The 16,296-nt window shown below is 39.1% G+C and overlaps 1 protein-coding gene across 1 annotated transcript; it reads right to left on the reverse strand.

The window, feature by feature from the left end:
• Positions 1 to 1,721: 1,721 nt before the first annotated feature.
• Positions 1,722 to 13,052, reverse strand: si:dkey-264d12.4 (epithelial membrane protein 3). Its single transcript, XM_017720935.2, has 5 exons — positions 12,917 to 13,052; positions 8,225 to 8,313; positions 6,268 to 6,370; positions 5,891 to 6,031; positions 1,722 to 4,358 (listed from the first exon to the last, which is right to left on the reverse strand). The coding sequence occupies exons 2-5, from the start codon at positions 8,300 to 8,302 to the stop codon at positions 4,177 to 4,179; spliced, it is 504 nt and encodes a 167-aa protein (XP_017576424.2). The 5' UTR covers positions 8,303 to 8,313; positions 12,917 to 13,052; the 3' UTR covers positions 1,722 to 4,176.
• Positions 13,053 to 16,296: the final 3,244 nt, after the last annotated feature.

A 16,296-nucleotide genomic window follows, 5' to 3' on the forward strand; every position in this document is an offset into this window, starting at 1 on the left:
TGTCCATTGGTTCTGTAGGGAACCAAAAGTGGCATCACTCCAAAGTAGAGTGCAGATGATGCCATCTGCTGGATTAAATCACTTTATATCTGCCTAGTCACATTATGATGAAAAAAAAATCTCTTTTCTAAGATGAACTAAAACACATTGCTAACATAAAATAACAAAACACAATGAAAAAATCAACATAGATGGTGAAACACAATGCAATTTGGTGACGATTACCTTAAAATCTAAAATATTATACTAATATGGGGATTCCCTCCTGAACAGTGGTGTAGGACTTGTCTGAAACGTATCTGAGGGGTGGCTGAGTTAGTGTGTGCTTAATCTCATTCAGCAGTATCTTAATGTCTGGCACACTTGTATGGTTCAATGATGACACGTGTGCGTTTGTGGTATTTGATGAATGTGGACCAACAGGGCCTCCTGCCTTCATCGCAGGCACTAATCAGAGACTTTATTTTTCTACAGTTGTTACAATCACGACATGAGCTCCTCCTACTCAGTAACGTCACGAGACTGAATCACTGCATCATCAGCACAAACTAACGAGCAGAACGAGCTTCTCTGAGAAGATCATTAACTCTGATCAGCTCTCAGCTTCATTATTAGAGCCAGACGAAGGAGAAAAAGGTGAGATGAGCTGCTTTTCCACCGTTTACAGGCTTTGACTTCTGTTCAGCGCTGCTGCCGTGGTAACGCTGAATGATGGCGCACGCACAGTGGGGGGAAAAAAGCACATGAATTCTGATCTGAGCATCACATTTAGGCTACATTCACATTAACAGATTGAAGTGGCACAAATCCGATTTTTTGCCCTAATGTGAATCAGATTTGATGTTTTCAGGGCCGTGTGGACACAAATCTGATCTTTTCAAATCCAACCTGAGCCACTTTCATATGTGGTCCTAAATCGGATACGTATTCAATTCGTGGCCGTGCGCCCTTAATGTGATGCTCAGATCAGAATTCATGTGCTTTTTTTCCTTGGCGTATGCACCATCATTGAATGTTACGTTACTTATTCATTCATGTGGATGTGCACATGAGGGTCATTTCAAGACGCCGGCTCGTTCACATTAATGACAAATTTTAATCACTTATGTAAACCCGTGTGAGCAATCGTGTCAGAGAGATCAGATTTGAGCAAAACATCAGATTTCAACAATGAGGCTTATAATGTGAACGTAGCTGTTAAGGGCGCATGGCCACGAATCAGATGCGTATCCCATCTAGGACCACATATGAAAGTGGCTCAGGTCGAATTTGAAAAGATCAGATTTGCACACGGCCCTGAAAACATCAGATCTGTCACATTAGGGCAAAAATCGGGTTTGTCCCACTTCAACTTTTTTTTGCCTTAGTGCACTGGCAAGCATAATATGAATGTAAGCACAATGTCCAGATACAATCCATTGCCGTTCACACCAAACATCCCGTCTCGTCTTCAGGCTTTTTATTGTTCTGTTTTAAAACAGTAGGTTATGAAAGGGGACAAATTAGGTGGGTGATATGGCAAAAATCTAATATTAAGTATTTTAAGAAATTTTCACGATACACAATATGACACAATATTTATTTTCTCAGACATCTGAGATGTTTAAATGCAGTAGTGCTTCATTTTAAAATATATCTAAAATATATATCAAAAACTGCAAATACAATGATTTTTTTCAGCATTTGTTATAATGCGTTGCAATAAGTCCAGTGAAACGGGACAAATTTTGCTTCCTTTATAATGAAACAGGCAATTGGTTTGCGTACTGAAAGTAATGATGATGTACATGATATGATCAGAAAGGCATACTGCCTTGTATCATGACATAATTTATCATAAGAACAACATATATTGTCATTTGCTCTGCACCTTTCAGCTGGGAAGAGCTTAGTTAAGGTTCATAACTGGACCTTAAAACCACTATTGTACCTTTGAGGGTACGTTTACATTGTTTGTACCTTGTTGAACAAAAACTGTACCTGCACAGAACCTTTATTTCATGTACATTTTACATTTATGACATTTGGCAGACACTCTTATCCAGAGCAACTTACAATTTGATCCTTTTTAACACAGGTGGGCGAATGTAGTGTAGGAAGTCTTGCCCAAGGATTCTTATTGATATAGTTTAGTTGGGAGACTGTACCCCAGTCTATAGCATAGAAGGCAGAGGTGTTAGCCACTGCACTATACTACTACTACTATACTACTACTACTACTACTACTACTACTACTACTACTACTATACTACTACTATATATTTACATTTTAATACACTCAAATAAAGGAAATATGCAGTAAAGCTTTAACATACATAGGCGATGCTCTTCTTTAGCATTGTTTATATAGACCATAAGAAATCACTTTGTTCTCCATATGTCAGTCATCTCAAAATGATGTACTGATTTAACAGAGCTGGAAATGACATAACAGGTCACATAGCATAATACTGACAAACAATATGCTGAAAATTCAGTTACTCTGCTAAAGTAACATCTGTGTACGTTCTGTAGCAGCACACCACGTGAAAGTCCAGAGTTTAGCATGGAACACAGAATACAGGGTGAATACAGCAGAAGCAGGGATACCCAGAAAAGTGCAAAGTAGGGGGGTGGTGGGGTGCATTGGAGCTTAAATCGCTTTATCAGGTTAATGTTAATGCTTTAAATTAAAAAGAATTGAAATGGAAAGTAATACCAACACAGCAGCTGTCCTTCACATGGTGATTGATCAATGCTCCGAAATGACTTGGAATAAATTCTCTTTACATTAACTTGCATTAAAAGTTAAGAATGTTTTTGCCTTCCCCTGTAAAGCTACTATTCTGGAGATGGAGTCATATGCAAAAGCTTGAAAACACCCGGTCAAGTCACATTGTGTTGATTGTCTACACAGAGGTTGTGTGGCTAGTTGTGTGAGTTTAACATATTGGAACAAAATGAAATGTAAAATTGTTTTGTATGTTTTTGTCAATATGCTAAAATGTGCATTTGTGTGTTCTCTGTAAAGAATTTGTCCAAATATTTTCAACAGAAATCAACAAAACGTGTCATTTGACCAATGTGTCAAAACTTTTGCATATGAATGTTTGTATAATACAGTATGATTAAAAATGCTTCTACTGCTTTATGTTCGCCTTTTTATAACGTGGCAGTAGTTATTTGTTGTAGAACTGGTCTTTAACCCCTTAAAATCTTTACTGTACGTTCATGTCAGTAGACTGAGAGTCAGTACCAGAGATGCTTCCAAGGCACTTTACGCAAGTCTGAGTCAAGGCCTGAGTCTCTGAGCTATGAGTCAGAATCAAGTCTTGAGTTTTAAGCCATGAACTTTAGTTACGTATCAAATTGTTATTAGAAATGAAGAGAAAGCTGGTATGTTATTTATCCATGATGCACATTAGACAGGGTACAACCTTGTTTTATGGCCCGAGTTGTTTTATGGCCAGGCAATGGATTTTCCAAATCAAGTTGCGAGTTTGTCACAGGCTAGTCTGGGTCAAGTTGCGAGTCAGTCAAGGGTTAGTGCGAAACAAGTTGCAAGTCAGTAACTGTCTGGTTTAAATAGTCAATAATAGTCTGTGTAGAGTTGAGAGTCAGTCAAGGACTAGTTTGAGTTAAGTTGAAAGTCAGTAAATGGTTAGTCCAAGTGAAGTTGCAAAGGTTAGTCCAATTGAGTTAAAAGTCAGTCAAGGAGTAACGTTAAAAAAAGTCTGAGTCGAGTTCAGTGACAATAACTTCAGTTCAAGTGTTTGCTAGTCTGAGTGAAGTTGCAACTCAATAACTGGCTGGTCCAAATGGAGTTGCAAGTCACTGTTGAGTCTGTGTGGAGTTGCGAGTAAATTATTGGTGAGACTTGACTTGGACGTCAGTCATTGGCTATTCCAATTTGAGCAATGAATCAGTTGAAATCACTTCAGCGCTGACAAGTGCAACTAAAGTCCTCATCTCTGGTCAGTACGTGTCTCTAAGTATGCAGGTAAAATAAAGTGTTGCACCCCCCCAACACAAACACACACACACAAACACACACACACACACACACACACACACACACACACACGCACACACGCACACACACGCAACTCAAACTCCACCTATAAGGATTAAAGCATGACAGACATGTACTCTTAAACTAAATGAATGCAGTAAGTAATGCACAGTCTTTGACCAAGCTTAAGATTTGTCTGTCTTGCGCAGGTGCACATACAGCACCCCGCTGCAGATGAGCAGGGGGACACACACCCAGGCCAGGATGAAGCAGTACCCAAAACGGCCCTTGGACAGCTCCTTCGAAAACTGCAGGATCAGCTCCCGCTGGAAAGTGTAAATCAGGACGGCCGCAAACGCTGCCAAACCTGACAGAGCGGAGGAAGAAAATGAGAAATTGTGTCTCACATGGCCACAGGGGGGCACTGTGTTACACCAATGCTGTTTCTGATCAGTGAAATGTGACAACAGTGAGAGATCCAGCTTGATATTTAATTCATGTAAGAACCAAACATTCAAATTTTCTGTTGAAACCAAAAGTACAGAACACACAATACGGAAAGAGTTCAGTGAAAAAAAGTCTTCTCCTTACTCTAAACTTAATCAATCAGCCAAGCCAAGTCTGGTGTCTGACGTTTGCTTCTTTAGCACTGGAGCTACTTGGATAATGTTGCTAACAAGCAATGGAAGCTTATACTCCATACGTTAGCATTGTACAAAATGCTCAAATGCTTAAATCATCACACGCTCTCAACAGACTTGCCTTTGTGTTTTTTGACACTGTTTGTTGCTGTTATTTTAAAAAATGGATAAAAGCTCAAAACTGTAGCAGTCATCTTGAAGCCAATTTGATTTCTACATTTATCAGCCATTTCTGTACATACAGTATGTCATTCAGTGTCAGAAAGTACATAAGCAGGTCTGACGGATGTCTGTGATGACTGAGGTGTGCAGTTTTCAGGGTTTGGCGAAATAATGTTTAAAAAAGCAGCAACGGCTGAATACTGAATTAATTGTCCTGAAAGTATTCAGTAAAGCATTCCATGATCAAATCTATGAAAACTGCTCATCAGAAGTTCTGAAAATTCTTTACATTTTTCTGTTTCACTGCCTGTTTCAGTCCACTGCTTCTCCCGCAGCTCCCCAAGAGTCCAGATGCTAAACTTATCACTCATATGTCCACAACTGAGGAGATTATTAGTTTGATTTATCAGTCTACTCAGGCTTTAGTAGGAGCTTTGATGCAATGAGGCTGTAAATTGAAGTCCTCTTTATACTTTCTCTCATGTGCAAGTTTGCTACGTACATGCACTGATTCTAAAAGAAGTAAATAAACAGTGTGGATGGTGGTTCTTTTGAAGGTTGTGTAAAATTATTTGCTAGACTGAGTGGAGTTGCAAGTCAATAATTGATGAGTCTAAGAGGAGTTCGAGTCAACAATTTGGCAAGTTTGCCCCCTACTGAGGAGATTAGCATTTTTATTGTCTCTCATGTGTTTTTTCCTAATTAATTGAGTAAGTATTCTAAAAGTATTCTTCTAAAATGTAAAAAATAACTTGCCTTTACAAAATGTAACTTAATTTCTGAATATGTATTTCCAGTACTTGTGTTCCATGACATACTAACCCTGGCACTTCCATTACTCGTTAGTTATATTCAACTTGGACCTAAAGAAGTAAACTTTAGACACCAAATGTATTGGATGATTGACACACTTTGAAACACGCTTTAAAACGGACCTTGAGCAAATGTAATTATGCCTAAACCTGAGCTAAAGTGGTCTGTTTGAAATTTCTATTGAAAACCCTTTAGCCCAGTTAGTCTGTCTGGAAAACCAACATATAATGTGAGATGCTGATTAATGAAGCCCACAGCTCCCTGTTTGTGTTTCCTTTTATACCTGCTAAAATCTGGCAAAAGCCGGTGAAGTAGAAGAGTCCTCCTCTGGACATGGTGAAGAGCTGGCCCAGGAACACCAGGAAGGACATGGAGGAGAAGACCACTGAGAGGACCATGAGCGCCTGCACTGATTGCAGCCATTCTGACAGAAAGAGGAAACAACATCTCCATCAAAAGTCCACCAAAAGGACTGAAAAAGGACAGAAAAACATTGTTATTAAACAAGAAAAAGTGACGTCTCTAAAAAGGTGTAATTAAATACTAAATAAAACGTGCTTTTAATGTGGAACGATCAAATCGTGAATAATGAGCAGTATATTTCAGAACAGAGAGTTTACAGCGATAGAAACTGATGGATGGTCAGTGACGGTTCTTTACCGTTCTCATTTACGGAGGCACATAACCATGTCTCTGTGTTGTTGTCATACATGCACTTATGCCAGAGATCCACATTCTCCACATTGTCCAGCGTCCACCACGACTGAAACATAGCAAAGTCTTATAATAGTACATGACAAAGTCACATGATCACAGTACACTAAATAGCTACATATTGCAATATGCCTTAATATGTATTTAGAAAACCTGGAATATCAGGAGGTTAGCCAGAATGCTCACAATATACAGTGGGGAAAAATTATTTAGTCAGTCACCAATTGTGCAAGTTCTCCCACTTAAAAAGATGAGAGAGGCCTGTAATTGACATCATAGGTAGACCTCAACTATGAGAGACAAAATGGGGAAAAAAATTCAGAAAATCACATTGTCTGATTTTTAAAGAATTAAAATAAGTATTTGGTCAATAACAAAAGTTCATCTCAATACTTTGTTATATATGCTTTGTTGGCAATGACAGAGGTCAAACGTTTTCTGTAAGTCTTTACAAGGTTGGCACACACCGCTGCTGGTATGTTGGCCCATTCCTCCATGCAGCTCTCCTCTAGAGCAGTGATGTTTTGGGGCTGTCGGCGGGCAACACGGACTTTCAACTCCCTCCAAAGGTCTTCTATGGGGTTGAGATCTGGAGACTGGCTAGGCCACTCCAGGACCTTGAAATCCTTCTTACGAAGCCACTCCTTTGTTGCCCTGGCAGTGTGCTTGGGATCATTGTCATGCTGAAAGACCCAGCCACGTTTCATCTTCAGTGCCCTTGCCGATGGAAGGAGGTTCGCACTCAAAATCTCACAATTCATGGCCCCATTCATTCTTTCATGTACACGGACCAGTTGTCCTGGTTCCTTTGCAGAGAAACAGCCCCAAAGCATGATGTTGCCACCCCCATGCTTCACAGTTGGTATGGTGTTCTTTGGATGCAACTCAGCATTCACTCTCCTCCAAACACGACGAGTTGTGTTTGTACCAAACAGTTCTACTTTGGTTTCATCTGACCATATGACATTCTCCCAACACTCTTCCAGAACATCCAAATGCTCTCTAGCAAACTTCAGACGCGCCCGGGTATGTACTGGCTTAAGCAGGGGGACACGTCTGGCACTGCAAGATCTGAGTCCCTGGCGGCGTAGTGTGTTACTGACAGTAGCCTTTGTAACATTGGTCCCAGTTTTCTGCAGGTCATTCATCAGGTCCCCCCGTGTGGTTCTGGGATGTCTGCTCACCGTTCTTGTGATCATTTTGACCCCACGGGCTGAGATCTTGCGTGGAGCCCCTGATCGAGGGAGATTAGCAGTGGTCTTGTAGGTCTTCCATTTTCTGATTATTGCTCCCACAGTAGATTTCTTCACACCAACCTGCTTGCCTATTGCAGATTCAGTCTTCCCAGCCTGGTGCAGGTCTACAATCTTGTTTCTGGTGTCCTTCGACAGCTCTTTGGTCTTCACCATAGTGGTATTTGGAGTGTGACTGTTTGAGGTTGTGGGCAGGTGTCTTTTATACAGATAACGAGGTCAAACAGGTGCCATTAATACAGGTAATGAGTGGAGGACAAAGAAACCTCTTAAAGAAAAAGTTACAGGTCTGTGACAGCCAGAAATATTGCTTGTTTGTAGGTGACCAAATACTTATTTTCCACCATTATTTGCAAATAAATTCTTTAAAAATCAGACAATGTGATTTTCTGATTTTTTTTCCCTCATTTTGTCTCTCATAGTTGAGGTCTACCTATGATGTCAATTACAGGCCTCTCTCATCTTTTTAAGTGGGAGAACTTGCACAATTGGTGACTGACTTTTTTTCCCCACTGTAATTTGCTTAAGGGTAATGCAAAAGCCATGATACTAAACACTAGGTCCTAGTTCACAGTGAGTTTGATGTTCTTATACTATTACATACATGAAGTGATGATATGAGCGCTGTACCAACTTAGAAACTGTCATACCTTCTCCATAGTGGCTATAAACAGAATGGCCAGGGTTACCAAATGAAGCACTGTCACCATCATCAACAAGAGCACCATTGTAGCTGGTCCTGTGGGCAGAGAATGTCATTGAACAACTCACAGAGGTAGGTAGAGTAGCTTAACCCTATACTCAAGTAAGGGCTTGTTACTTGATTAAAATAATGAATCAAGTAGGAAAAACCTTGTATCTCCAAAATGGTAACTTTAGAGAAAAAGGAAAAAAACATATTTATTTTTAATGTAAGTCAGTGGACTCAGGTGGTTTTCCAAGTCATTCAATGAAAATTACACTCTCTGCCATGAATGATTAAAAAAAAAACATTTATAGGCCAAAATAAACCTACTGTAAAACAATGTCTCAGGCACCAGGCAGTGTATTTATAACCATTCTTTGTAATAACCTATATGAGGTTAATGAGGCATTAATTGTTTCGGATATCTGCTGTGATCAATTCTGACTTATGTTCACTTTATTTATTTTAACAATTTATTTACACAGAAATAGTTAAAGCAGTTCCAGAACACTATTATTTTCAATAACTTAATTGGGTTTATATAGTAATTTCAGGTAGTTGCTAGGGTGTGGTTATGGGTCACCTGTAGTATTCCAATGTGCTGTATATTGCTTGATGGTTATTAGGTGGTTGCTAAGGTATTGCTAGGCTGTTGCTATGATACGCGGGTGGTTGCTAAGGTACTGCTAGGCCATTGCTATGGTATCCCAGGTGATTGTAAAGATGTTGCTACATAATTGCTAGGCCATTGCTGTGCTATCCCAGGTGGTTGCTATGGTGTTGCTAGGACATTGCTATGGTATGGCAAACATAATTTTATATATAATGATAAAAAGAGTGTCCAAACATTTGGCTGCAGACTGTAAACTAACTATGGTGGAATATGATGTAGAGGTACAAGCACTGTATATTATTTAAATGAAATGACTTTTGAGTTTGATGTTAAGCATTCCCTCATTCATTCCTATAGGAAAATGATCATGTTTGAATATCACATTGGTTTAAAAGGCCCAAGCAACATATTCAGTTAAAGGTTCTACAAGCTCAAATGTTGCAATTGTTTGGCTGTAGAATTATAATAATAAGAAAATGATAAAACAGCAAGTTGACTTTTTCAAGCCAACCTAACTAGCTTCTCCCGCTCCCTGTAACACTCTCCTCATTCACTCCCAGGGGAGAAAAGATGAAGCCTCTCATCATGTTGCTCTAAATATCTGACAATTATATCAGCGTCGACCAAACAGCTTCTCAACCACCGCCAGTCAACCGACAGTGTGTTTGAAGCTGTCTCTGATGCACAAGCCTTTCTTAGCACTGTGTAAACACTGCTGTTGACCGACTCTTTGATCTTCAACTAGGACCATGCATTATAATGCATTATACGCTTTTCTCATTATCCACTAACTCAAACTGAACTGCGCTCTCGGCTGACCTCAGCGCTGCCGCATATCATACAAATATGTGGGCTCTGAATGCTGTCTGGAAATATTGCTGAGTTGATTTCCCTGTTTCAGTTCCACCTCAGCTGACATCTTCTTCCCCTCCTTTTTAGAGCACTTTATCATGCAAGTGTGAAATATCTACAAAATACCGTCACTAGAACGTTGCTCTACTGCTCCCATATCTAAAAATAAAATCTCACTTCCCTTCTACAAGCTGTTGCTTCTGGTTAGATACCAAACACTGCCAAAACACAACTTTCCTCCAGTGGTTTCGTAAAGGACTCAAAAGAAGGTCAATTTGTTGGAGCCGATGCTGATATCTGATATTTTTCATGCATATGTCTGGCATTACGGACAAATCTAATATTTATTGATTTTATTTCTATAGTCTTACAAATGCAGAGATTTTAGCACAGTAGCCCTGTGTTGCTTAAACATTCCACTCTGTACCCTGGAGCACAAAAAAACCCTTAAATATCAGTTGAAAAACATCTGTCTGATGTGAATATATATTTTTAATATGATATGATTCAGGCATCATTATGCTTCCCTAGAAGTTGTTTAAGAATAGTCAATGGAACTACAATATGAAGCTAAATTCCTTGGATAGCAAAATAATTTGTTTACGTTTTGGAACACAAAGATCAAAATATGTTAAATATCATTTCTAACCCCAAAAAATTGGTTAGAAATGGTGATATGGATCATACGTACCGCTGTTGTTGAATGAAAACCTCGTATCTCCAAAATGCTAACTTTACAGGAGAAGGAAAAAACCTACTTTACTTTTAATGTAAGTCAATGGAACCAGACTTTTTTCCAAGTCCTTTTAGGCTGTTTCCTTTAGTCCATGCATCATGAAATTTACATATAATGTAAAGGTCAACAGGTATTTTCAAATGATATCAAAAACAGAAAAAGTTCAAAAATGGAGATACGAGGTTTTCTTCCAACAGCAGTGATATATGATCTGATACATGGTTGAATACATGCCAGAACACTTAGAACTGTTACTAAGTTATCTCTTTGTCTTGAAATATTACATTATTTTAATGTGTCTGAGAACATTTGGCTTCATTCATCGATATCTTCCTAAGTTTTTGTGTTTTTGAGAAAGGTCCTAAGAAAAAGTCTACGTCAAGTTCATGACGTGTTCCTAAACTGCAGAACTGTTCTCACCTTTGTGCTCTAGAGTGTGTGTAGATTTTGTTCTTACCTAAGAACAAATCCCATATAATAAGAAAACACTGGTGAATGTCAGAATCTTCTCAAAAACTGCAATCTAGGAAGACATTTCTTCTTAAGAATGGTTGGTGAATGAGGCCCAATATTCTTATTCATTTTATACAGTAATACTTTTATTGCATAGTTTACAATGTGCATCGTTTTAGAGTTTAGTACTGTAGCTATGATGCTAATTTTCACTCAATTATTAAGGCTGTGGAAGAAACAAAGATGGTCAAAACTCTTATATAACATGAAGTTAGCATATATGAGTAATATATGCCATCTATGTGTGATTATTGTTTTCTATCATATATTGTTAAATGTATGTGTAAAACATATTACTGTCCGAACAAAACCTCTATCTCTATTTTTGTCGTTTTTCAGCTTTTGACATAATTTGAAAATGCCTGTTGACCTTTACATTGTGTGTAAATTTCATGATGAATGGAGCATCAAAAATGACCAAAAATTACTTGGAACATGTTTGGTTCCATTGACTTACATTAAAAGTAGAGTATGTTTAATTAAATTAATAGACCCTTATTAGTCCTACAATGGGGAAATTTCACCTCCACGATGTGAAACACCACACACTAGGGGGCAGTGAGCACACTGACCCAGAGTGTGCAGAGGCAGCCCAATCCACAGCACCTGGGGAGCAGTCGGGGGTTAGGTGTCTTGCTCAAGGACAGCTCAGTCATGTGCTGTCAGCTCCTTGGATCGAACCGGCAACCTTCTGGTCATGAGGCTGGTTCCCTAACCTCCAGCCCATGACTGCCCCAACAGTTCCTTCTCCTGTAAAGTCCTCGTATTGGAGATACGAGGTTCTGTCTTGACAGCAGTGATATATGTGTTGATAATTGGCTGAAATATATGTCCCAAATTTGAAAATGGCCAATTTCAAATAAGTTGGCATGCATGTCCATATTAGACAAATATCAGTTGAATATAAGGGAAATCCACATTTGCTAATAAGGGTATTTGAAACTTACATATTGCTGCATATCAGATTTCAGTTTGGGTTCATAGCTGTAATTCCCCCCACTACTTACTACAGAAAGCCCATTCAGAACACTGCTTCCCAGTGTAAACAGACAGTCTGACTCACCATAGTTTTATGGTGGATACTCAAAGGCACGTGTAACCACCTAACGCTTAAATTCCACACCCACTGAGTGACCAGTGCCAGAAGGGAGTTGGCCACCTCACTAACGAATCTAAAGATATGTTCTTTAAACGTCAGTCTCATTCACTGCTCTTCACTGAGACGGATGTGTGGGCAGATCTGTTATTGTACTCATTTTATAGTCATTAATTATAGGTTTAGGGCACGTTATACAGACTGACAACCATCCCCAAGCTGTGTGACAGACAACCGTAGTATCTCATCATGCCAGAGAAACAACTTTAAAAAAACGTCCCACTCATTTTGTGCAGGACAGTCTGAGCTTTCATTAGATCCCCGTTTGGCTGGTTTGAGTTATGTGGGAAGATTATTAGGGAGATCAGAGAATCAGAGTGAAAAATGTGACAACCAACCCCATTATTCATGTCTGAGGCTTATATCTAGCACACATTTGGTCCAAAGGCAGCTCTGTTAGTCATGCAGTTTGGAACTGAAGAACATAATGCCCGGTAGAACTGCCCCAAACATCATGAGCAAAAACAGTGTATCTATACTCATAAAGCATACGCTCATCAACAGCATTCAAGAGGTGGTGCGGACGATAATGAAAGAACGCCAGGGTGGGATACCATGATGTAAACATAATGTCTCTTTCATTCAAACCTAAACCTCAGTTCTGAACCTGGAATTTCCTTTGTCTGAGACCTTGTAGAACTATCTGGACAGAAGTGCGTACAAGTTAAAGTCCATAAAAAGATGCAAATGTCTTAAAATCCATAACGCAATCAAGTGTATGCAATCCTAAAACAGTCCTGACGCACCAAAATCTGCTAAAATCTCAAAATACTGAGTTAGACCTTACCTTGCGGTGGTTTACGAAGCTCAAGGGAATGTCAGATCTCAAAAGTGTGTCCCTCTGTCCTCTCCTGGTCCACTGTTTTCCTCTCTTTCACTCAGATGTCACTCCCCTCCCCCTTCTTACTCACTCTCTCCACTCACTTTCTGGGGAAAAAGCGAGAGAGAGGGAGGAATGTAGGCTTGGTTTGTATAGGAGTCTCTTCAACGCCCATTTCCTCCAGAGTCCAGCTGCCCGCCAGTAAAATCCTCGAGCTGCATCTTGTGAGCTAAAGTTTGGGGCCGCCCAAAACCAGAAAGAGAACCAGAGACATGGGTTTACTTTGAACTGCAGTATGGTCTAAAATACCCAACCCAGTCACCACGGAAGCACAAGAGAAGTCTGGCCTTAATTTCTTTCAGCACCATTTTGAATGCATGATATGTAAGCATTGAAAACTCTGCACACACAGGAAAGCTGCGCCAGCTCTAACTGTCCTCTCGACTGTGGTGAGACACCCAGAGCATTTCATTCATGTGGACTTAGCTAAATCGGAGCAATTTGGGCTGTTCCTTACTGGATCTGTTTTATCGCTTCCTGCTAGAGGAAGCTTGGACCACCCAAGAAACAAAGGAGCCACTGTAAATTCACACTCCTCAGTTGATTCAAACTTATTTCATTTGTTCCATTCAAACATGTAAAATAACTTGTTTAAAGTTGGCCCAGAAGACGTAATGTTAGGAAAAAAGGTTCTGAATGGGACCAAAGTGGTTCTTTGACTTTGAATAACAGAGGATCCCGTTTTAATGCTAAATGGAATTTTTTTTTCTGTTATACGGAAGAAATTACAAAGAACCATTTCTATTCAAATAGTTCTATAGATTGTCACAGTTAATGCCTAAAGAACCCTTGAAGAACCACCTTTTTAAGAGTGTATGTAATGTTCCATATAGTACCAAAAACCTTTAAGAGTAGTGGAACCCTTTTCAAAAAGGCTCTATACACACACACACATATATATATATAGACAAATACAGTACATTCTCTATCAGTCTGAAGAACCCTTTCATGATGCAAAGAAACCTTTAATCATGCAAAGGGTCCTTTGGGTGTTCATGGTTCTATATAGAGCCATTGTAGAATGAAGAACCATGTATTTTAAGAGCGTACATTTTTCTATAGGATTTCTATAGTGCTGTGATGTACTTCTACAGTGATCAACAATATGTTTACATTCATATAATATAATCTGTAAGGGGAGAACCGGGTTGGTTGGCACAGTGATCAGTGGTCAGAATTCCAGGTCAGTAAGGGGGGCTCGCAAAAATATGATGCAAAACTGATTGCACTTTAACTAACACTTACCTATTTTCTCAAGAGCTCTGAATGTCACTGTCCGTTTTGAAGGGGTAACGTTTACTTTTTCTGAGTTTAAACCCTGTGTGGTGTTCAGGTCTGTGGGACCCGTTTTTAATGTTTACCAAAAGAAAAAATGATGCAATTTATTATTATTTTAACCTCAGATTCTTGGTCTTTGCTCATTTTCTGTGAAGAACATATAAAATAACCCATTTTCAGTGTCTTCACTCTGTTCTCCTCCCACATGACCTGCTGTTAGTGTGTGTGTGTGTGCGTGAGGGTGGACAACATGGACAGGCTGCTGACTGGCTACAGCTGCTAACAGAGAACCCTACGCTGGACACTCATGATATTTTAAACATCTAGTATTTTCGCATAATGTCTTATGTCTGTATTGATTTAAACAATAATGTGGTGGGTCCACCAGACCACTGAGCAACAAACACATCAACACCACACACGGGTTAAAAATGTCTTGCTGAGTAGATGAGCAGATGAAGAATTAGCCATCTGGTTAAATTTGGCACTTATACATTATGAAATACTGAGGTTGATTAAAGTGTTTTGCCCGTTATCTACAAAAATAAAGTAAGTAATAGTTCATGTAAGCAAAACATTATGGAATGTTTTAAAGTTAGATATTGAAAACATTTTAATTTTAGTTAGTTTAAATAGCAATTAGCTCTTTTTTTGTTATAAAAACATAGAAGCCGGTAAAAGTGTTGCTTTTGTTCCTGGTAGTGTATTTTGGCTTTTCCAGATGGGTTGATAAGACAAATGTAAAGGGTCCTAATGCTTTAACAGGTGTTCCGGGACTGACTCCAGATGCAAGTAGTGGCCAGTTCCCATTAGAAGTGCTCTAAGCTTTAGGCTGTTTCATGTTAAGAGTCTCAAGATAGAATAAAAAATAACATATTTAACATAATAACATATTAAACATAACATACCCAGACTATATATGCATTGAATATATTTTAAATATGAAATACTATCAGAGGTCTTCTTTACATATAATGTTACAAAGGGTGTCTCACCTCTCACTCCATCACATGAGGAGTGCTTATCCACCACTGTTCAGTACAAGCCAGCGATAAAAGAAATGAAACGTTCTGAAGGTTCAGTTGATGCAGAAATGTTGAAACTGTGATTTTTTTTTTCTATTTACTGTTTCATTCTTGGGATAATTGGGCATTAGGCCAATTATCTCTGTAACATGTCGTCTTTGTCCAAAGAAAATCAAATATCTCCAAAAACGTAACTTTACAGGAGAAGGCAAAAACGCTCTTACCTTTCAATGTAAGTCAATGTAAAGAGATTTTATTCCAAGTGATTTTGGAGCATTTCTATTGGTCCATTCATCATGAAATTTTCACCCCACGTAAAAGGACAACTGGTGTGTTGAAACGATGCTGAAAAATAAAAATCAACAAAAAATGGAGATACATGGTTTTCTTCAGACAGCAACGATATGCCATGATGGGGCTGGTGGGCACAACATCAGCGTCATGAATGCAATTATTCCAGGAAATGTATTCATACAGTTGAAGTGTCTGATGTTTTAGCTGGTGTTCAGCTCTCGTTAGTTGGGTGTATCCTAATGTAACTAAGATGTGGTCAGGCATTAGGATCTTGTTCCTACATGTTAATACAGCGTCGCCACGACTTAAGAAGGCATGGGAATGAGATAATTAAGCTGTGGCCATGACTTAGTAAGGCATGGGAACGAGATCATGCCTTATTAAGCTGTGGTCAAGGCTTAATTATTTCATTCCTACACCCTAAGTCGTAGCCACGCATTTGGATCGTTATTCCACGCCTTACTAAGTTGTGGCCATAACTTAATCATTTCATTCCTAATGCATAATTAAGTCATGACCACACATTAGGATCTTGTTCCTATGCATTAATACAACATGGCCATGACTTAATAAGGCATGGGAATTAAATAATGAATTCGGGGGCATGACTTAGTAAGGCATGAGAACTGAATCATGCCTTATAAAGCTGTGGTCAAGGCTTAATCATCTCATTCCCACGCCTTACTAAGT

Source organism: Pygocentrus nattereri, chromosome 21, assembly GCF_015220715.1.
Source record: "Pygocentrus nattereri isolate fPygNat1 chromosome 21, fPygNat1.pri, whole genome shotgun sequence".
In the NCBI taxonomy this organism is placed as follows: domain Eukaryota; kingdom Metazoa; phylum Chordata; class Actinopteri; order Characiformes; family Serrasalmidae; genus Pygocentrus; species Pygocentrus nattereri.

Coding starts and splice junctions, on each gene's coding strand:
- si:dkey-264d12.4 (XM_017720935.2), bottom strand. CDS start 8,302: ATGGTGCTCTTGTTGATGATGGTGACAGTGCTTCATTTGGTAACCCTG. Junction 6,371..8,224: donor TTATAGCCACTATGGAGAAG/GTATGACAGTTT, acceptor GCTATGTTTCAG/TCGTGGTGGACGCTGGACAA. Junction 6,032..6,267: donor TGCCTCCGTAAATGAGAACG/GTAAAGAACCGT, acceptor TCTTTCTGTCAG/AATGGCTGCAATCAGTGCAG.